The sequence below is a fragment of the Equus asinus genome, chromosome 24 (assembly GCF_041296235.1).
Source record: "Equus asinus isolate D_3611 breed Donkey chromosome 24, EquAss-T2T_v2, whole genome shotgun sequence".
NCBI lineage: Eukaryota > Metazoa > Chordata > Mammalia > Perissodactyla > Equidae > Equus > Equus asinus.
The window spans coordinates 15,838,779-15,862,444 of record NC_091813.1 but is presented as its reverse complement, the minus strand read 5'-3'; the positions used below and the strand labels follow the sequence as shown (position 1 = coordinate 15,862,444).

Here is a 23,666-nt window from a genome sequence, read left to right as displayed (position 1 = left end):
TTAGTTAGAGCTTTTATAATCGTTCCTGCCTCAGGCTAGGATTGAGTTAAACTAGTAGAGCTGAGCCTGCCCTTTGGGTTATAAGGCCCATCTGTGGGGATGGAGAGTTGTAGAAACTAGAGAAACAGATGGGGCCTAACACTTGATTCAAAAGATGCTTTTGAGGGGCTGGCCCAGTGGCGTAGTGCTTAAGTTTGTGCACTCTGCTTGGCCCAGGGTTCACAGTTTCGGATCCTAGGTGTGGACCTAGCACTGCTTGTTAAGCCACGCTGTGGTGGTGTCCCACATAAAATAAAGGGAGATTGGCAACAGATGTTAGCTCAGGCCCAATCTTCCTCACACACATAAAAAAGATGCTTTTGAAAAGGTGGTAAACCTTTCACATAGGGATTTAGTTCTTTCTCCTCCACCCTAACTCTTGCTGAAATCCTAGAATTAGTCCATGTAGGTAGCTCATCCAATATACTGATATCCCATTTCTTAAATCTCTTTAACAATCCACTCTTCACTTCCACTCTGTTTTAGCTGTTAACTCTGTGGCACACCATGAATTTTATCATTGCTCCAAATCAGCAAGTTAAAACTTCAGTATCATGCTTCTTGACCTTGGGCTCAGAGTCCTCTCGTAATTTCCTAACTACACTCTTCACATGCTCTTTGAGCTTGCAGAGACACCCCCATCCCAGCCAGTCCCTTCATTCTTGCATTTTCTCCTGGTCTGTCCATCACTTCTTCCTCTATAGATTTCATTGCTGTTCATCTGTAATATTTTCTCACATTACATTTCTTTGTGGTCGTTTGCCCCTCCCGTGTAATGAGAACAAAAGTATCTGAGAAATGATACAATCCTTAAATTTGGTTGTTTTTGCTTGTAAACTATATTGGCTTTTACTACTAACATTTAATTTGCTAAATCAGTCCTTCAGGATAATAATTATATAATTATTTTGTGATTTAGAACATATGAATAAAGTGCCTCTGTATCATAGAATTATACTAATGAATTACAAGCAATTAAATGCCAACTTTTTAAGTTGTATTTAAAAATCAAGAAAGTAGACATGGAAAAGTCTTCCTATACACTCTTCAGATTACCCTGTACATTCTTTTGATGGACGAAAACGGATGATCTTGAGCACTATTTCATGGATGGGAGGAAAAAATCCATTTTTGGGGATTGCTTACATCGCTGTTGGATCCATCTCCTTTCTTCTGGGAGTTGTACTGCTAGTAATTAATCATAAATACAGAAACAGTAGTAATACTGCTGACATTACCATTTAATTTTATATTCTGAAAACAAATTTACTGCATGTGCATCAAGGCCAGTCCTATTCAACCTAGCTTTCGAATGCTGATGTCATACTAACTAATGTCTGGTTAGTATGTTGTTTTTGAAGTTGGCACATAACTTTGTTTTTAAACAGGCTTCGTCCTTTGCTTCTTCCTTATGGATGACTTATGAAAATATATGACGGGTATAAAACAAATTAGCTAGACTGATCATATCAACACTGTAACTGCTGAAATGGCATTCTGATGTTTGCTTTTTGTTGGGACAGGCCACGTGATGCATAGAGCCTCTTTCATGTGAAATGTGTCTACTGCTTAAATGTTTATGCTGTGTTGGTAATATTATATTGACATGTGATACTGTATATGTGTGCCTATTGTGTGAAGAAAGGGATTACAAGATGTATGAGTATAATGACTTGCTAACTTTTTAGGATTCAGAGTTATGAAGAGATGAAGAAAGACCAATCTAAATGAAACACATCATCATTTTCATGTGTTGTGTGTAAAGCCTTAAAGTACCATCTTTATTGAGGTGGCTCATGTATTCAATTTATCCAGTACAGTTCTTTGTCAAGCTTAACTTTGATTTCAAAGGCTATGCTTACTTAGTCTAGCATAGGAATTAATGGTCATGTCTGAAGAGGTCAGGTAGGTCTCAGGTAGGAGATTGTAAAATTCCTCTTTCCATTTGGTTAAGTTGTTGCAGTCAAGAACCCCAGCTCACTTGATGAGTTTTTCCATGTGGTCATGTCCCTCTAGAGATGAAAGAATACGGGTGAGGTGGGAAAACTTCTTGGCAGACCTTCATCTTCTGCCTCAACTGTAAACTAGTTGTAAATGTTCAAAAGAGACTGTTTTCATTCTCGTGGTATTTAACATTCAGAAATTCCCTTCAGTGTTGAAAAGACCCCAAGCTGTTTTAATTGTGCAGGTAAGTGTTTTGACTTAAGTACTCTTATTGTATTGCAGAAATTTTGGAAACAGTAACCTTCGTTTCCTCTATCTTTCATTCACTTTTTGCATATAGGTCAAAAATGGATGCGTATGCACGATCTCTTTTGTTAAGGCACCACTTGTTTTGGTTGGTTTTCCTAAGACACATTTTAAAAAGAAGTTCTTTAAATTTCTTGATTAAATTTTGAGGATTTTGAAGTGTGTACATGATAAATTATAATATATATGGTTAAAGTTATTTTATTTTCTATTAACTGGACTTATTTTAATATTCCTTATTGAATAAATGCTGTAATTTGTTTGCGATGGAACTTATTCTTGAATATAAACTTATTTTTTCACATGCATGAAAATGTATGTCTTAATCAGAGGAGGCTTAATTGCATTGAAATTGCAATTTTTTTTTTTTACTAAAATAACTCACGTTTGTATAGAAGAATGCTCGTTTGATATTCAGAATTTGTAATGGTTTCCTTCAGTTATATTTTAAATCAAAAGCTTTGGATCATGTATCTATTTTGATTAATATATTTTTTTTTTTTAAAAATGTAGTGCTTAATAGTAGAAATGTGCCACACTTCTTAAGTTTTGTATAACATGAAATTCAGTTAAAACAACTTGTAGTTCATAATGACTTTTAACTGGTAGAATATTACTTGCATGAGGTACTTAATGTATGATTATCCTGAAATTTCTGACTGTATAGGATATTCTTTGTCTAAAAATATTCTTTGTTTTGTTGGTCCTTCAGAACAGTGCTGTTTATTCTGATAGTTGACTTCTTGCACGTGGTGGTTTATTTTCTGGCATACTTCACTGGGGGAGAGGGGTTTTTGCCAGTCTTTCCAGATTGAATTTGTGCTGTTTAAGGAGGACTGCCATCCTGTGTCTCTTTTTCTAACTAGGGGACCAAAGGTGCTGCTAAAGAAAAGTTGAAGAGCCCTTCCAACACTTTGTTATCTGTGGTGAAGATGGAATCTTAAAATATGTTTAGAGTTTTCTCTATTTTACAAGTACATTGATGGCCTAAGTTCCTCCCTGTCTCCTGCCATTTGAGCCCTAAGAGATCCTGGTTGCTAAATAGGAGGAATGTGGAACATTGATATGGCCTCTGTGAAGCATGGGGGAGGGAGAACAGTTCTTGCCTGTGGGCTTTATGCTCATCTTTTGGAAACATTGATGTCATATTCAACTTGCAAAGAATCATACTGCATTTTACGACCACTAGGTTAAGTAGAAGGCATTGAAGAATGCATTATCTTGTAGGAAGTATTTTGATATATGAAGTTTCGCAGTTGAAGGAGTTATTTAATGAGTAAAAGCTAAGAAATTTCATTGAAATCCTGTCAGTTTAAAAATAAATTGATAAAAATAACTAAACTACCTAATAGAGAATTATCCAACCAAGAGGAGAGTCAAGTGAATATTATTTATGGGTTAGTCACAGTTTATTTGTAACGTTGATTATATTAAAAGATAACTTTCTGTTAGTATGTTCTGCATTAATAAAAATGAACAAAATTAATTTTGATATGTTCAAGTGTCTTGCTAAAAGAACAATGCCTCAATGTTGTTGCTAATGTGTGGCACTAAATTTTAGCCCAGGGTCAATGAGTTCGAGTTTTAACATATCCATGCCTAGATTTGATTGCCATATGTGTATATATTAATCTCTCCAACAGCATTAACTGCAAGGTTTATCTGTATTACTGAGAAACATCTGTTCTTACCAAGAAGTAGTCACATTGTCATCTGAGTTATAGGCAGGTTGGGTAACTTTGGTGTTAGATCAAGGGAAATTTCTGGCAAATAGAAAATGAAGAACTGGTAGCGAGGCAAGGATGGTGAAAATAAGAAGTGGGCAGAGCATGCAGGAAATGAAAAGCCAGACTAAGAGAGAGGAGCAGCTGAGAGGTAGGGTTAATGAATGCTATTCAGCCTGCTCAGCTCCTGTTTCGTGGAAACACTGCCTTGCAATTATTGTATAGTCTTTTGTTGGTTAAGCTGTAAAGTTTTGTTCTTTGTGAACATGGTTATTTTGGGGGAGGGTGAAGGGAGTGAGGAAATGCTATTTCAAGAAGAATTTTGATGCATAAATGTTGGTTGTTGAGTTTGGATGATCCAGTAAAGTGTTTTAGAGCCTTTTTCTAGCCCATACCCCATCAATAAACATAAAAATCACATTTCCCCTAATGTCATTTGAAATTTCAAAATAAATATATCTAAAATCAAATCAGACCATGGTGACCTTATTTGCTTTTATATATCTGTAAAATTTGTTAAAGTAACATGTGTACACAATTTTAAAAATCTAGGGCCAGCCCTGGTGGCCTAGTGGTTGAGTTTGGTGCACTCTGCTTCACTGGGCCAGGTTTGGTTCCTGGGCATGGACCTCCACCACTTGCTTGTCAGTGGCCATGCTGTGGTGGTGGCTCACATAGAAAAAGAGGAAGATTGGCAGTGGATGTTAGCTCAGGGCAAATCTTCCTCAGCAAAAAAAAAATAATTAAAAAATCTAATGGCCTTGTGATGAAAAACAGCAGTCCCTGTCCCAACTTTTTTTGCCTTCCAGAGAGAATCATTTTGACTCCAGAAGTTGTTTCTTTTGGTATTTAGAGATTTAACCGTTTGAGACCGTAATATCTTCTTGATGAGGTTACCTGATGATTTAGCTCTCTAACAAACATACCTCCTCTTCTCCCATTATATAGTTATAATATTTAGTAAATGCATTAGCTGTTGTTTAATTATGACTATAAATTACTACAGTATACAGTATACAGTAAGAAAAAAGTAGCACACAGTGATTACATTTTGCATCATTTTTCTTGGAATTAATTATCATCGTATTTTTAACACATATAAATTTCTGGAAACCCCTCTTGAAATTTTTTCAACTTCTCTGTCGGGTCCACCATGTTCTCATCACTAGTTTTGAAGGGTTTTTCTCCTTACACATCAGATAATCTGATTCCCTGTTTTTACTACAGAGGTCTATTCTGTGTGTGTTCTTCTGGCCAGTCTGTCTGTACTGGTTGTCCTCTTGGCTGGCTACACAGCCATTAGTCACGCCCTCCTTTTGTCACCCTCCTATGTTAGATCTGCTGATTCCTAGTTTACACTCTTTGTTTACTGGAGTACTTCCTAAGACACTTAAAGCTTCCTTTCTGCGAAAGGAAGGGGTTGAAGGAGGGTCTGTTTCTTTCCTTTTAACACTCTGCTTCCACCATGTCTTCCACCTTACCTTCTATTTTCCGCTTCACATGCATTTCCCTGTATCTCTGCGTATCCCTTCCGCCTAGTTGTCTTCCATTACTTCTCTCCAGATAAAAAATTCTTTTGTCTTCTACCTGTGGTAGACAGCGATGGAGGTGAGAGATTGTATTTGTTTGGCTGAGAGAGGTAGGGCAGAGGTCTTGGGGATCTGACCATTCTGTTGCATAATTTTCAGCTGGTCATTTTCAGGCGTGTCCCTTGGCGCCGCTCTCTGCTGTAACGTTTACCTCCAAGTCTGAGCTTCTCGGGTTGTGGGACCAGTCAGTATGCTTCTCACCAGTATCCCCCTTGTAATCCCTTTAGATTGCAGCTTCCTGTGTCGTGCTCAGTCATATCCCACCTGCTTTCTGTTTTCCAGAAGTCTGTTGAAATTGCTTTTCTCTTTCTTTCTCCTCTCTATTCTCCATCCATTTGGGCTCATATTCTTTTTAGAAAATGATTTTTAGATTATCATCCAGTAAACTTTTTCCCTTGGAGCGTACAGTTCTGTGAGTTTTAACATACAGATTTGTGTAGTCATCATAAGTTACAGAGCAGTACCATCACCCCCCAGAATTCCCTTATACTATCCTTTTATAGTCACCTGTCCCCCCGACCCATAACCCCAGGCAACCACTGATCTCTTTTCAGTCCCCATAGTTTGTCTTGTAGAATGTCGTAAATGGAATCATACCATATGTAACCTGTTGAAACTGGCTTCTTTCACTTGGCATAATGCCTTTGAGATTCAGCTGAGGTGATGTGTCTATCAACGATGTGTCTATCAACACCTTATCTCCTTTCAGTTCTTTTTCTTTGGTTTTACTGGCGGGAGAAGGAGAAGAGACAAAACTCTTGGGGCCGATCCACTATCTTAAATCAGAAACAGTTCAAAGCGCCTTTTGGTGATTTTATAACATTTAAAAAAATCTTAAAAGATAATCTTGTCATGTACTTTGGGTCATGAATGGGAGCTCATCTGTTTGTGTATCACAAGCTTCTCCATCCAGGTAATGTAGGAGACGACTGAACTGACCATACATCACTTTCACTATCAAGATAGACACCACTTTGTTTCAAGGACTAGAAATGCAGAGAAAAAAGCTTTGCAAATATATGTCAAATTGCAGTCAGTGGTCTAAAATAATCCTGGGGTGTGTTGTCTTCCTTTTCACAACAAAGCTTGTAAAAGAGTGGTTTATATTTTATTGTCATCTTCAGCTTCAGGCAGGCTCTCACTCTACGATCACAGTGGACTCTGTTCACTGTCGTCTGTGTCTGAAAGATTCAGTAGAAAGAGTATGGGTTTTAGAAGCGTGCTGACCTGGCTCTTATATATATATATATAAGCTCTATCTTCAGATTACTTAATCTCCTAAACCATTTACTTCACCATTTCCTTGTCAGTAAAATGAGACTTTTAATACCCACTTGACAGATTTTGTTTTGAGGAATAAGGGAAGTGATAGATGACAAGCATTTAGCACAAAGTATAGACAAATGGCACTTAGTGAACAATTCCCACTCCTTTTGGTCGAATCAGATGAACTCACCCTTATCTTGAACTTTGTGCTCCATTTGATAGTTCCGCATTTTTCTTCCCTCTTCATCCTTAGCATATGGCTTCAGGAATATCTCTTCTGATTTTCTTCCTACTTATCTGATCCCTAGTCTCCTTTATATATCCCTTGGGTATGCTCACCATTTAAAATGTCGGGAATTCTTAGAGCGTATGTTCTGGGCCCTTTACTCACTTTACACATACTCCCTAAGCAATCTTAAAAGTTCCTCATCACTTCTCCTACCATCTTCACACTGACTTCTTTATCTTTTTGTGCCTTGACATCTCTCCTGAGCTCTAGGTTGTTCAATTATAGATATGTTTTTGGATTATTCTTGGATCTCTCAAGCTTAATAAGGCCAAAACAGGAATCATCCCATACCAGCCTGGGGTTTCTTTTATATTCCTTGATAGAGTGAATAGTATGACCAAGCACCTTATGAGCTAAGCCGGAAACATTGCTCTCCTCCCCAATTTCCCAAGCCGATAAATCACTACATGCTGCTGATTTTTGAAGGTACTTCCTCATAGTTGGCTCTCTAATCCATCCCCTTGTCTGCATCCCTTTGTCCACATCTCTTTTGCTGCTGACTTATTTCAGGTTTTCTTTCTTCCTTGGATTATTGTAAGACCCTTCTAGTGGACTCTGTTCCTGTAACTCAGGTCCAATCCAGCCTTTCACTACTACCAGAATGATCTTGAAATAGAGTTCGGATCTTCACAGTTTGCTGTTTAAACCTTTAAATGGCCCTAAGGCACCTTCAGGATAAAATTTAGACTCATCGTTAAAATCTCACTGCCTTTCCACTGTTGCCTCACACCTCCATTTGTCCTTCTGCCCAGACCAAACTATCTGCAGTTCCCCAGACATCTGTTCACTCCCTCTTCTTTGCCTCTGCGTTTGCTATACTGCCTGCCTGGATATTTCTTCTGTTGACCTCTTTCTCCTTACCCAACTTCTCCTCCGATAATGATAGCTAACATTTATTGAATTGTGTCATTTAATCTTCACAGCCACCCAGTGATGCTGGATACTATTATTTCCATTTTATAGATGAATAAACTGAGGTATAAATAGATTAGATAACTTGACTTCAGTCATCTCACTATTAATAGACAGCTTCAGGATCTGACTTCCAAGTTCTTAACTACAACATTTTTTCTCTTTTCACTCCATCTAGGCCTCTGTTTTACAGTTCCTGTAGTAGATCATGCTTGATCCTAAATCCAGATTATTAATCATGTTCTTGCCCTAAATCTGAAATGCTTTTTAATCTCTCTTCCATTTATGCTTACAGGACCCTGCTAAAATCAGTCTTTTTGAAACCTTCCTAATGACCACCACCTTCCTTGAATTTCCCATAGCAACTCTTGCTGTATCAGGTATCAGAGAATAATTTGTCTGCATCATAATTTACTGTTGTGTGTATACTGTCTCTTCCTAATTAGATTATCTGCTCCAGAAGGTCAGAGATTTAAAAAGTTTTCCCCTGAGCATTTTGCAGTGTACATTCACAGTATGTAGTCAATAAGTTATTGTTCAAAAAGGAGTGAACTCATATTCTTATGTTTTATGAAAGTATTTTTCATACATAAGGATTTTAGAGCCAGAGATAAGATAATTAGTCCCATCCCTTAACTTGTATGATGAAAAGACTGAGGCTTGCAATTAGATAAGTTATTTAATAATAAAATAATACAGCAATTGAGACGACCAAAGAACATCTGGAATTATGTTGAAATGCTTTTATCTAACTAGTACTTTTTATACGTTAAACTTCAGTGAAGCTCTTCTACTACATGGTTTTTGTAAAACTGGAAGCATAGTTCCAGAACTAAAATAGACACATCCCAACTACACAAAACACTATTTTGGCTTTCCTCCACTTTTTATTTATAGAGCATCTATAGCATATAGGCAGGATCAAAGTAAGGGTTGTCATCTTGTTTTTTAAAGGAAAAGAAAGATTGAGTAACTTTGTGATTTGTTAACTTTCCATGAGTAATTGTGAAATATTTTGACTCAATACTTTCACATCTGACATCCGTAAACTTATCTTACTGACAAAACTTAACCATTTACCTAACTCACATTTTCCGCATATCTAAATAGCATACTGCCAGTTCTGTTATAATGTTCAAGAGTCCTCTGAAGTATTTTTCAAAAGAAGAGCCCTTTCTAATAATTTTCTAATATTATAAAAGAACCTCACACTGATGTTTTGGGAGAAGCCTATTTTGAAAATAACTGTTCTGCTTCAGAGGATGAATTTACAAATCTGGTAACAAATCTCAAGTGTGCCTGGGAAGATCCAGTAAAGTTCAGTAGGCACTCAGGTGAATTTCGGCCATACTTTTCTGTCAGGATAACCACAGTTTACAGAGCAAGAGCAAGGAGACAATGAGGAGCCCTGGGACTGAAAAATGTTGGAAAGGAGTATAAGTACTAAGAAATATTTTTTGAATTTTTATACTCAATAAAATAAGTTCATTCTTTTGGGCAGCATACTATTCATTTAACCAGTATTTAGTGAGCATTTTCTATATGCCAGTTGCCATTCTAGGTGCTGGGGGTACAGCAGGGAACCAGAGTTCTAAGCAGAGTCACTATCTAATGCAAACCCTTACTAGGATCACAGCTTTGTGGAAGATAGACTGGAAGAGAAGCAGCAAGGAAACCAGTTAAAACGGCTTTTGCAGTCATGCAAGCAAGAGATGATGACGGCATGCAGTGCTAGTAGTGGTGGATATAATGAGAAGTGGTCAGATTGATGATATTTTGAAGGTCAGCCAACAGAATTTTCTAATGGATTAGTTAGACATGTTGACAAAAATAATCCATAACCGATCTATAAATGAAAATTGGGGTGAGTTTATTATGAGCCAGACCTGAGGACTAGGTTAGACTGGGGCCGGCCTTCCCCAGGGAAGGAAGGGCACCAAAGAAGTGGGGTGTACAGAGTGGTTATATACCCTCAAAGAGCATGTATCACATATGATTGAAATGTCCCTTTTACAGTAGTCACGAGACTGCTCTGTCAGCACAGCGATTGATGAACACAGCAGGAAGTAGGTTGGCTGTCTCAGTGGACACAGCAGGTAGCCCTTCTGTTGTCTGGTCCTGGATGGTCACAGGGTAGGCACAGCAATCAGGTCCTAGCCTAGGGAGAGATGTTTCTCCTTCAGGAAATGCAGATGTGGAGGAGGTTGCATTTTTATCTTAAGGCCGTTTGTTCTTGTCTTTGGGACATAGCAAATGCTTAAAGCAGATATACAATGCTTGCTTAATGACCATGTCAGGCCATTTTGAAGGAATGAGGTCAGGCCAAATTAGGTTTACACCGAATGGCTTCCTCATGTGTTCCAATATATCCTATTGCTTGCCATTTGTTTATCATACAGTATGATAAAACCAGTCACAGTGTGGGGCTTGAAATGAAGGAAATTGCAGAGGAGAAGGCTTGGAAATGAGTGGAAAGTAGAATTCAGTTTGGGTTGTAAGTTTGAGATGCCCATTAGACATCTAATTGGAGCTGTCTGGAGCTAAAGGGAAAGATCAGGCTGGAGAGTTGTCAGCACACAAGTGGTATTTCATGGCAATTGGATGAAATCACAAAAGGGATGCACGTAGAAAAAGGTGGTACTGTGAAATTTACACATTGAGAGGATGAGGAGCCAGGAAAGGAAACTAAAAGTAGCAGCTGCTGCAGTAGGAGAACCACTGAAAGAGTAGTGCCTGGAAACCTCATTAAGACCGTCTTTCAAACTATACATACATGTTATACTGTATTGCATTTATGGTTTATTTCCAAATAAAAAATTGGAAGTATATTTTGAGGGAATGATCAAGCATGTTAAATATTGCTCGTAGACGGAAAAGATGAAAGTTGAGATTGACAGTTTATTTAGCAACAAAGAAGCCATGGTTATCCTAACAAGAGCAGTAAAAGATTGTCCAAAAATGAGATATAAAAAAAAAAAAAATTAGGAGGAGAGGAAGGGAAGACAAATATAAAGAAATCTGTGTTTTATTTTGAAGGAGATGAGAAATACGATGGTAACTGAAATCAGAGGAAGTTAGTTTAATTTGGGAATCTGTTTATATGTTGATCCAGTAAAGGGGAAAATTTTACTGTACTAAATGACATGCACGTAAGGATCTGCGTCTACTTTAGGATCTATTTTATGGGAATCTTGGTTCTTTTTGGACAGAGCCATAAGTACCCTAGATCTATCACCCAGTATATATCATTAATTCATCTGTTTGTTAGCAGTTTACCTGCTTTAAGAAATACTAGGGGACTGGCAAGAAACTCAGATAATCTCTGTTCTTGAGAAGATTACAATCTAGTTGACTAAATGGGGAAATAAGAGAGCACACACATCTTTAAAAATTCAAATTATAGGCAATCCACTTTTTAAAAATCTTTATGCTCCCCAGCTATCGGCTCCTGGTAATTGTCCTCAAGGACTGGATTACAGTGCCTAATACAGCAGGGGAATAAAATAGGTTCTTTCAGTCTCCATGCGGGAAAGAGATGAACTGGGTTGTTTATAAACCTTGATGAGGAAGAGAACTTGAACTGGGACAGGTAACCTCCTCTGAAAGATTAGGAGGAATAATAATTGTAACATTACTAATTTTTATCCACACATTTCACCTATGCTGAACTCGTATGTCATTAGCTTTCTATAAATGACTGAAATAATAGTTTGTAAAAAGGTAGACATTTTTTGTAATATGTGGTAGATATTTTTATGTTTCTGTTTATACACACTTGGGGGTGGGCACAGAGAATAAAGACACTTGTTATGCAGCATTATTTAAGCAAGAGCGAGGGAAGATACAGATAGCTTGTCTGTACAATAATTGCTGTGCCCAGCAATTCCAATCATTGAAAGTGCCTTCTGGACCAGAGGCAGCAGGACTTGAGTCCAGATCTGCCGTCCCATTTCCTGTCCCCCAGTTAAACTCCCCTCTTTTCAGCGTTCGCAGACCCTGAGGAGGGAGCGGACGGCCGCCGTTCCGGCACACCCGGAGCGCTGGCGCGCAGAGTTCTGCGGCCTTCAGAGGCACGAGGAGATACACGCTGGTTCCCCGGCGCAGCTCTTGACAGCACCCTCAGCACAAAGAGCAGCAACGCCCTCACGGCAGTGTCTTCGGTGGAAAAAAACGGCTTGTATCGGTGTAAGAGGCGTTATCCTCCTCGTTTGCATTTCTTCCAGCCTGCCAGCTGCTAGTTCGCTGCTCTTCTGTGCCTTCAGCCTCGAAACAGTGGCTCCAAGGTTGCTCAGCGTACGCCTTCGCGTTCAGAATACACTCTGCGTAAGACAGCCCGGCCTCACGGTGGTCTCACTATGGCAGGTACAGCGCGCTTCCCACGCCCCGCCCGCCGCGCTGCCGGCCGGAGCCGCCGCTGCTCCGCTGCCCGCAGGGCCTCGGGCCGGGCGGCGCGAGCCGGGCACGAAGACGGGCCGCCGCCCAGAGCGTCCCGCCGCACGGCCGCTCTCGCTCTCCTCGCTCTCTATGGTCAGGAGCGCCCGCCCCTCCGCCGCCGGAAATGGTCAGGTTCTCTGACGCTTGCGCAAGGCCAGACGTAGTTCCGGTTCCGGGCTGGTGATTTTCGTTCCTGCAGTTCGGTGGTCGGGGTTGGCGGGCAGTAACTGAGGCAAGATGCTGCGGAATCTGCTGGTGAGCAGCTTTTGGCGTGGGTTCATGATGTGGGGCGGGGGCGTGGGGAGCGGAGGCCGAGGGGTCCCGACAGAAAAGCCTCTCCGCAAAGGCGAGGGCGGGCGGGTTCTGCAGTCACCTTGGTCCGTGTCCTTCGCGCCTGCCATTGCCTTCGCTTCCATCGGTCGCTGTCGCCAGGCTGTGCTGGGGAGTGGAGAGGCTGCGAAGGTGACCGGAGGGTGGTGGCAGAGACGTGCCGTAGGCACCACGCATGGCCCCGCGGTGGTGGGTGAGGTCGGGCGCTCTGATGTGAGTAAGCGAGGTCCAGGTGGGAAGGTCGGATGCCCGGGCAGCAGCAGACAGAGGGACGCTCGTCTGACACCGAAAGGGTTTAAGTTTCACTAGTTCTGAGCTTTGTGAGCGTCAGAAGGCAGTTTAAAAAGCAAGTCGTGTAGTTTTGGGTGGGACTTGAGAACCAGGTATGGCCGCAGTGTTGCTCCGGTCAGGCGGTTCTGCGCTGTCCTTCATTGCTCCGCGACTTGGAGCGTGTGAAAAATTTCCCCAAGATTTCCAGAGAGGGAAAGTAACAGCGCTCGTTTTGTTTTGTAATTATGCAGTAAGGTTTTACTTAGCTTCTCAGCAGATTATTTGTTTTAGAAAGTGGAGTGCATGTTTGTTTCATTATTTAATTCAACTGGATATATAATGCAGGTTTCTCTGTTAAAGACTTATACCCTGTTAAAGGTTTTTAAGGACAAATGTAATGAGGGAAGCATTTTAATTAAGTAGGAGTCATACCAGTTTATTTTGATATCAAGTAGGTTTTAATAATACAGGATTAAAACAGTTGAGTTTAGTGCATTTTATGATTATTTTTGTAATCTCTGTATATCAATATGTTTTCCTCAAGGATTATGTAGTGCTACTGGTTCAATTCAGGTAAAGATCATGGTTTTTTGTTTTGCTCAGAATCTGCACGCATTGCTTCTTGAATGTGGTCTTGAGAGACTGCAGAATCTAACAGAAAGAGCAGTGAATGGGCAGCAGATTGGAAAACCTGGATTCTGGTTTATGACTTTGTTACTGACAAATCGGATATCTTTTAGCTCTCAATTTCCCTGTTCTATAATATGAAAGATTGGTTTTGAAGGTTTCTTTAAGCCCTAAATCTGTTTAATGTATACGGATTTTCCATTTCAGGGTCTTCGTCACCTTGCCTGGAGGACCATAAGTACTGCTTCCCGCAGGCAGTTTGAAAATAAAGTTCCAGAGAAACAAAAGCTATTTCAGGTACTGAAATGTTTTATAGGCAGTTGTTATTTGTAATAATTAAGCTTTCAAAAGATGGAGATAGGAAGTAAATCTGGAGACTCTGACTGTTAGTGATCCTGTTGTATTAGCAAAAGAATAAATAAGAAACTGCTTACTGATAGCTAATTGGGCATTAGCTGTATCTAAGAGGCCCTCGGGAAGCAGAAGAAATGAGAGGGAAAGGGTAAAGGTCAAAGACACTTTCTTTGGAGGAGTTATATTGGGCTGCCACTCTTTGGGGTAGTTTCACAGGAGTGGACAGATAGACCGTAGAAAGAGCCTAGAAACAGAATAAGTATATATGTAGAAATGTAATGTATGTTAAAGGTGCTATTTCATATCTGTGGGGAAAGGATACAATAAATTGGTATTGGAAAAAGTGGCTATTTTGAAGTAAAGTTAGATGCCTTCAATATTGTATATTAAAAGGTAAATTGCAGATATAAATACTTCTGTCTCAAAAATATATTAGAGGAAAATATAGGCAAATATTCCTTTTTTCCCCAGTTTTATTGAGGTGTGATTGACAGATAATTGTATTTTTTTGTTGTGCCTGATATTTTTTTGAAGTGTACACTGTGATGTTTAATGTACCTATGAATGATTACCACAGTCAAGTTAATTAACAAGTCCATCACCTCACATAGTTAGCTTTTGTGTGTGTGTGGTAAAAGCAGTTAAGATCTACTCTCTTAGCAGATTTCAAGTATACAATACAGTGTTATTAACTATAATCACTGTAGGAGAATATTTTTATAATCTTAAGGATGGGGAATTCTTCCTAAGGAGTCTTTACAAAGCCTGTAAGCTATAAAAGAGAACAATTACAAGGTTTGGTGACATAAAAATTAAAATTTTTTTAATGTATTTTTTATGCATTTATGATTACAAGAGACAAGTGACAAATCTAGAGCAAATTTTTCAAAGGTTAATATCCTTAGGATACAAAGAACTGCAAATTAATAAAATAAAACGTTATTAATTTTGTTCCCTATTTGATTGTCACAATTTTAGACAGCTTTAAATAGGTTATATCAGCCAGGTGTGGGAGACGGCTACGTTCATACACAGCACTCTCATTCATGCTGGGTAGTAGCATAATCGGTACAGAAGTGTTAGAGAGGATTTGAAAGTATTGTTAAAAACAAGTCACATACCCTATCACCTAGGGCTCCCACTTTTAAGAATCTTTCCTACAGAAATAGTAGCATAAGTAGATAAAAATAGGAAAGAGGCTATTCGTTATGGGATTTTACCATAAAAACCCCATTTTACCAAAAAAAACCCAGCAACCTCAGTACCCTTTGATAGAAGACTGGCTAATTCAGTTCTCTTTTTGCACAGTGGAATGCTGTGTAGCCATTAAAAGGAATGAGGTAGGTTCAAATGGACTAACAGCATGGTTTTTAAGATGGCATTGAGCAAAAAATAGTATATGGTAGACCGTTATCTAGTATAGTCTCATTCTGTATATTAAATAAGTATTGTGTAAATTAGAAGATATGATAATAGAACTAAGGATGTGTACCATGCTCTTAGTGAGGAAAGACTTAGTGGGACAGAGCAGTTTACCTTTGTAAGTACTTAGGTTATCAATGGTTTTTTTGTTTTATTATGATTTCTGGTTTTTACCAAATAAATTTTAAGTGATAAAAATCTTGTATCATATATACTACATAAAAATAAAATACTTATATTTAAAAGATGTATTAAATACCTACCGTATGCCAGGTGCCAGATTAGAGGCTAAGGATATAATTTAGGGTTATAAACCAGAACTCCCCTTTTTTTAAGGGAAAAAAAATCTTCCCTCTGACTAAGTCTAAAGTGTAATAATTAGTGATTTTTTTTTTTTGCTTCAGGAAGATTGTCCCTGAGCTAACATCTCTGCCAGTCTTCCTCAATATTGTATGTGGGACACCACCAAAGCATGGCCTGATGAGTGGTCTGTAGGTCCTGCCCAGGATCCAAACTACAAACCCTGGGCTGCCGAAGTGGGGCATGTGAACCCAACCACTTACGCCACTGGGCCTGCCCTAATTACTGATGTTTTTAATAATTAAATTGATGAATTCAGTGAGCATACAGCTTAGCATTTACATGTTCCTTGGAAAGAACATCGTTATTAGATCTCAAATTAAAGGAAAGAATCTTGAGTTTTAGGAATTTTTATTTTAAAAGTAGTAGAAGAGAAAGAATCAGGAACATTACAGTCCTTTTTAATTTTGATATTTAAAATATTTTCATTCCATAGGTTTAAGGTGCCATTCAGTTTTACATGAATGGATTAATCTTTTGATATTAGTTGGAAACAGATGACACGTGTATTAATTATGATTTTTTTTAACCTAGGAGGATAATGGAATTCCAGTGCATCTCAAGGGTGGGATAGCTGACGCCCTCCTGTATAGAGCCACCATGATTCTTACAGTTGGTGGTAAGACATTTGGAATGCTTGGTTTATAGAAAAGTAATAGGATAACTAATAGCTTCTTTGCTTTACTATGCTGATACTTTAACACAGGCAGTCTGTCTCTAGATTATGAGATCGTACTGCTTTGCATTTAAGGATTCAAGAGGATGATTGATACATATTGTCTAAGAGCATTTTAATATCTTTTAAAAAAATAAACCGATAAAGTTGGATGATTATCTTCTGATAGAGGTGGCTTTCAGAGTGTGCCACTGGTGGCCCTGCAGACCTTTGCAGGAACCAAAGACGTCCCCTCTACCCCGTCTGCTATAATGACCTTTTAAACATTGTGACTGTGATGCGTAATAAAAACACGTTTTACACCTAAACCCTTTATGTACATATTTATGACAGAAACAAAATGTGTACAGAGCAATACTTATTACTGTATGCAAAGTACGTTAATGTTTTTTCTGTGGCTTGAGCAGGTCCATTATTCAGTATTAGTGGAAGTCACAAATTGGTATACTAGGAGCAGAGTTAGGAATTGGAATGATTGCTCCCTCTGGGAGGAAGGGAGACTGTGTTAGAGTGATGGCTCTATGCTCATCCTCTTGGTAGGAATTCCACATACCTGGATTTCTGTAACCTTGTATGAAGTCTGTAATGTATCATTTTAAAGATGAAGAAATTTTGTTACCTAAGCTAATATTGTTTCTGTGTGGAAAAACAGATTTGAGCCCTAATTACAATGTCCTCCTGACCATGGCAGGGTGCCTTTGGCTTGAATTGACTACAGCGAAGGGGCATTTATGGATGAAGACAGCACCAGATAGTGACATTTGGGCTTTCCTAAAATAAAGCCCTAATTTCTTTTTGCTAATGTGACTATTTAGATATTCTGGAATGTCTAGGTGTAATTGGTTTTAGTTTTAAATATACATTAGTTTTTTTTTTAAAGATTCTTTTTATTTTTTTCCTTTTTCTCCCCAAAGCCCCCCGGTACACAGTTGTATATTCTTAGTTGTGGGTCCTTCAGTTGTGGCAGGTGGGATGCCGCCTCAGCATGGCCTGATGAGCGATACCGTGTCCGCACCCAGGATTCGAACCCACGAAACACTGGGCTGCCTGCAGCGGAGGGCCCGAACTTGACCACTCAGCCACGGGGCCGGCCCCCCAAGTATAAATTAGTTTTAAAAATAAATTTCCAGTTATTAGCTATTCTTACATTCAATTGATTGTTTTAAAATTATATGTCACTGTTCCTTGGTTTTACATTGATAATACACTTCAGGGAAGGCTAGCGTATTTTGACCTTTTTTGGTGTTTGAGTCATTTTTAGCATTTCTGAGGCAATTATGTTAGTATAGAAATAACCTTAATGTGTTCTTGATCTTATTTAAAAACTTTTTACGTGTTATTACTAAGTTGACAAATACATTGTAGTGCTGCATCTAACACTTTCTATAGACGTTAACTAATATTAAAATAGATTGTGTTTTACATATATTTATCTTAAATTTTGCCAGCACCTATTAAAATTCTTTTGTATGTTCTGATAAAAGTAGTCTTAATGCATACCTTGCCTTTATCTTCATAACTTTTTAGCTGGAATATATTAGGTTATACATTTAAATCTCAGAGTTTCTTGCAAGTTCTTTTGTTTCTTTTTATTTTTCAGGAACAGCATATGCTATATATCAGCTGGCTGTGGCTTCGTTTCCCAAGAAGCAGGACTGACTTCAGTGTATCGTCCCAGCAGTCAGTTGGTTCAGTTTCATTCAGCTCTCTGTGGACCAGTAATCTAAGAAATAGCTGAATAATTCTTTGGGGATCAATATTTATTGACTTGTACTAACTGCCACCAATAAAACAGTCTTTACCATGCTTTGTTTTATTTTATCACTTGAGCATACATTATACCAATAATTTGAGCTGTTGGTCAGCCTTGTCAATCTTAGATAAGGAGCAGAAAAAGATTCTTTTGTCATTAAGTTTGTATAAAGTATTGTGATGTTGTTTCAGTGACATTTTATTTTTAGCAGCTCAGAATTACACCCTGGATGGTCTTCAGCTTTAATAGAGCCTGATTATTTGAGCCTGATTGATTGAGCATATTTCCTTGAGTCCCCCAGCCCCGCTCCCTTCCCTGCTGTACTATATGCAGGAATGTGCTAGGACCTGGGATTAGTGGAAGCAGGTTATTTTTGGCTCATGGGGTTCAAGTTTTTTTCTCTCTCTTAGCGATGTGAATGTGTTTCAATATTGGATATATTCCACAGGTTAGAATTAGGCTTTCCTAGAGTTGCTGTAAAATAATTCAGTATTTGTTCTTTTCACACTCGGAATGGGCTCCTATTATGTTACTTTAATCTGTAACGTAACGTGTAACTTTCCTACACTTAGTTCATTCCTACACTTAGTTCATTTCTAAAAGTTGTCTTCCGGGGAAACTTGAGAGTCAAACTTTGTCATCTCCTCTGCAAGGTATACATTTGCAACGCTGTGAAGATTAGAGTCTAGGTGCGTCAGATCTAGGGAAAATATATGAGTAAGTGTTCTATAAACTTCAATTTCTGGATAAAATTGAGAAAAGCAGTATATTTTTAAAAAATTGAGTCCAATCTGAAGTAGTGAAACTAAGTCTTTTTCTTTTAAAACATTGAGTCTTAAGGTATAAATTCATCTCAAAAGATACCAAGTAAATGATATTTCAGCCTTCAGTCTTGAAGGTGGGAAAAGATCTTGGTACCATATTATCTGGCCTACCAGTAAATGCAGGAATCTGCCCAGTATTTGACAGAGTCTTAATACTGACATGGGCAGAGAACACTGCCCAGAAGGGAGTGGAATAAATATCAGTAGACATTTCTAAATACTGAGAAGGTTCTTAAATTGGTCTGGAATTCAGTCGAATTCAGTGATTCAGCACCAAAAAGCAGCCACTGATCAAAACAAATCATGAGTGTTTTACAAAGGAACGTTTCATAAATGTGATTTGAAATGCCTTTATGACAGGAGGGGATGCTGTGGTGTAGCAGGAAGGAAAAATAGTTTGATAACCTCTACGACCTTCGTCTCTTGATAGTGTGAGAGGTGCTTCACTTTTTCTGCTATAACCTATTGAGACAATTTATAAGACTTTTCTGTGCCAAAATACTCTGAGTTATGTTAACATAGCAAGATTGGATAAAGTAAAAGGCTAAATGCTTAAGATACTTTAAAATTTTTTTAAGTGCAAAAAGTTAATATTTGCTCTTCATTCTAAAATTCTGCATTGTAAGCAGGGGTGGAGAGGGGAGGAAGCAAAGGGGAAGATCTCGGAAGAGGGTTTGCCAGACTGAACCCTGTGGAAATGTCTGCTACACTTAGCATTTAGTAAGAGAGAGACTGCAATTATTGATAGATTTCAAAAACTAACCCATAGTCTCTAGGACAGGGTCCATAAGAAGTATTGGAAATGTAGCCTTCAGGAAATAAAACCACCACCTTTCCAACCTCCTTTTTGTCTTTACCACACAACATTATCATGTTGAGAATACTACCTGTTACTAAATAGGAGAAATTTCATGTTGATGTCATTCCACTAATATAAACACCATGGGACATATGTTTAAGTGATATTTTGTTAAAATTAGTAGTATGGTCAAAATTACATTCGCAGTCTGTAAGTGTTGTAGATGAAGTTAAACTGTAAAGTTCATGATCTCCCCAGTATACTTTATCTTATCAAGTGTTTAATTAAGCATTGACTGGGATAGCTTTACTATGCTGTTGATAGTGATGGCTGCAAATAAGGAATACCCTACCATCCCCTATACAGTCAAGCTTGAAAGAGTGATCAGTACAGTCTCCAGTTTTATTTCTCAGTTTCACCTTGTTCTCTCTGTATAATCTGCAATCTACCTATTTAATAACATTTGTCTCTTCCACTTTGTATTTGAGACCCAAACTTGGTGCTCTCATCACCAGCCATATCCCTCTGCTTCTTCCTGCATGCATACTTGTTCTTGACCCCCCTGGGAGAGCTTCCCAGATTCTGGAACGTTTGGAACTTCTGACATTCTCCCCTTTGCTCTCAGTGTTCCCTGTACTCATCTTCATCAGGAGTTTCACCCCTTTGAATTTAATTGTAGTTGTTGATAAGACTGGGAACCAGTATAGCATTGTAATTAATCACACATATGATGGAGTCAGAAGACCCAGCTTCAAGCCTAGGATCACCACAGGTAACTAACTTTGCTAAGCTTGTATCATCTGTATAAATGGAATGATACCTTGTGTACATGGGTTTTCTAATGCACGTAAAGCAGAGAATGGTTTCTGACACATACCAAGTGTGCGATAAATGTTAGATACTTGTATTGTTAGCTCTTTGAGAGAAGGATTCATATCTTTTCATCTCCCTGTCAACTTGGCAGAGAGCAGGGACCATGAGCTGGTCAGGGCTGCTAGGACAAGGTTCGTGGTTTCATGCATGTCCTAGGCGCTTTCTGGCTTTTGGCTCTGCTCTCCTTAGTGTGTGGCTTTCATTCTTGTGAGATAGCTGCTGGAGCTCCAGCTATTATGTTTGTCTTCCTGCAGGAATAAGGAGGATTTGTGAAAGAGCACATGTTAAGTAAGTGAGCCTTCTTTAAAGAGCTTCAGAAGCCCCACACAAAGCCTTAGCCTGTATCTCTTCAGCTAGACCTTTTTGCATGATCATGCCTGGATCAAGGAGACCAAGCTGGGCATATGGCCAAGCAAGATTGGAGTTCTATTCAATAGGAAATAGAGACTGGGTATTGAGTTGGCAACTAACAGTCTTTCCCTCAGCCAGTTTGTTTTTTACAATAATGAAGTCAACACTGGAGGAGACAGGACCTAGAAGCATTTCGGTTCCTAGCTCTACTTGTTTCTGATGCCCACATCCATGCCTGTTCTTAGGCACAATTGCATTCTGTTGGCCAAAAACTCCCTTTTTGCTTGAGTTAGTTCAGGTAGGTGTCTCAACTAGGAGTCAACCAAAGCAGGATTTCCTGAGTTTCCCACCTATCATACCATCTAAATGAACCACAGTTCTACTATTTACCCTAAAAAATAGGTGCAGCATCATGGCAGAGTGAGCTCTTCCCTTAGACTCTTCCCCCCAAGATACAATGAAAAGAACATTCATAAACTGACAGAGGACATTCACACGACACAGCAGGCATCTGAGATTCCACACAGCCATACATCTGAAGGTGGAGGTGCTGGGGCCCCCAGGAGGAAGTGGAAGGAGGTAAGGGGATCTCCTCTCCCTCCCCGGCAGTGACTCTGGGCTCTGGGCTGCACACAGCTCTGAGGAAAGAGGGGAGGGGGCAGCTTCCCATGAGGACACCTCTGAGTTCCCTCACAGACCAGGGGAAAGCTGCTTAAGAGGAGGCTAAGCTATTGCAGAGTTGTCTTCATCAAGCCAGCACCCCAGGAGGGCAGGTAGTGAGAGCAGAGCGAGAACACCTCCAGGATCGCACACATGAAAGAAAGTGCCCTTCTCTCCTGCCAGGTGCTCTAGCTCAGCTAGTTGGCCAGAGTGCCTGTGCATATGTTAGAAAAGCAGTAGCTGTAAGCAAGTGAGCCAGCAGTCATAGATGGGCCCTATCAGCATAGATTCCAAAGGACACAGATGCCTGGGATCACAGCAGGCTCAGAATACACAGCTCCTGATCGCCCACCATGGTGGTGGCAGTGGGAATCTGCAACCAGATACTATCACTATGTGAAGGTACAAATCCACCCCATCAATCAGTGTGAAGAGGTATACTAATGGTCCAGACCAGAAGGAAAATGACAAGCACCCAGAAATCAAGCCTGAAGGCACAGAAATTTACAGTCTAAATGATAGAGGGCTCCAAATAGCTATCATAACCTCAATGAGTTACAAGAACATTCAGATAGAGAGTTCAATGAAATCAGGAACAAAATTAGTGAACAGAGAATTTTTCACAAAAGAGATTGGAACTATAAAGAAAAACCAATCAGAAATGTTGGAGATGAAAAACACAATGACTGAGATAAAGAAAAATCTGGACTCCCTGAATAACAGAGCTGATATTATGAAGGACAGAATTAGCAGTCTGGAGGACAGAAATATTGAAATGCTTCAGATGGAGGAGGAGAGAGAACTAAGACTAAAAGGAAATGAAGAAATTCTCCGAGAAACAGCCTACTTAGTTGGGCAATGCAACATAAGGAGTATAGATATCCCAGAGTGAGAAGACAGGGAGAATGGAGCAGAGCTTGTTCAAAGAAATAATAGCTGAGAACTTCTCAAACCTGGGGAAGGAGTTGGAAATAGAAGTAAAAAGAAGCTAATATATAACTCCTAATTATATCAATGTAAAAAGATGTTCTCCAAGACATATAGTAGTAAAACTGGCAAAAAGTCAATGACAAAGAAAAAAATATTAAGGGCAGCAAGGCAGAAGAAAATAACTTAGAAGGGAAGCCCTATCACACTTTCAGTGGATTTCTCAGCAGAAACCTTACAGGCTAGGAAAGAGTGGAATGATATATTCAAAATTTTAAAGACAAAAACTTTCAGCCAAGAATACTCTATGCAGTGAAGATATCCTTCAGATATGATGGAGAAATAAAAACTTTCCCAGATAAACAAAAGCTAAGGGAGTTCATCACCACAAGACCCCCTCTACAAGAAATGATCCAGAAGGCCCTCATACCTGAAAAAAAAAGTTTACAAACCCTTGAGCAAGGAGATAATTTGGCAGACAAAATCAGAAACTTGTAGCTCTCTATCAGAACATGTTAGCAAACAATTATAACATTAAAGATAAAGGGCAGGAAAACATCAAAGAATAACCATAATCTTGTCATTTTAACCACAAACTCGCAACACAAGATAGGATGAGTTGTGACAACAATAACTTGGAAGAGGAAGAGGAAAGGGATGGAATTGGCCTAGACAAAGGAAATAAGAGGCTATCAGAAAACGGAATATCTCATATATGAGTTTTTTTATACAAACCTCATGGTAACCACTAAACAAATAATCAGAGCAGAGACACAAATGATAAATAAAGAGAAGATTGAGAAAACCATGACAGAGAACTACCAAAGTGAATTGGTAGAAACAAGGGAAATGAGAAAAACTGGAAAATGAGTGATAAAATGGCAGCATTAAGCCCTCACATATCAATAATCACCCTAAATGTAAATGGATTGAATTC

General features: G+C 39.0%; 2 protein-coding genes across 2 annotated transcripts in view; both read left to right on the top strand.

Moving 5' to 3' along the window:
• Positions 1-4,483, top strand: part of TMEM30A (transmembrane protein 30A) — a 29,967-nt gene extending 25,484 nt beyond the window's left edge. Inside the window, exon 7 of the mRNA XM_014868641.3 lies at positions 1,091-4,483. Within this exon, the coding sequence (XP_014724127.1) occupies positions 1,091-1,284 (194 nt within the window). The 3' untranslated portion in view covers positions 1,285-4,483. The remainder of the gene's footprint in view (positions 1-1,090) is intronic.
• Positions 4,484-12,601: 8,118 nt separating this feature from the next.
• COX7A2 (cytochrome c oxidase subunit 7A2) lies at positions 12,602-18,348 on the top strand. Its single transcript, XM_044757473.2, has 4 exons — positions 12,602-12,758; positions 13,938-14,027; positions 16,401-16,485; positions 18,143-18,348. Exons 1-4 carry the CDS (start codon positions 12,741-12,743, stop codon positions 18,199-18,201), a joined length of 252 nt encoding a protein of 83 aa, XP_044613408.1. The 5' UTR covers positions 12,602-12,740; the 3' UTR covers positions 18,202-18,348.
• The last annotated feature ends 5,318 nt before the right edge of the window (positions 18,349-23,666 follow it).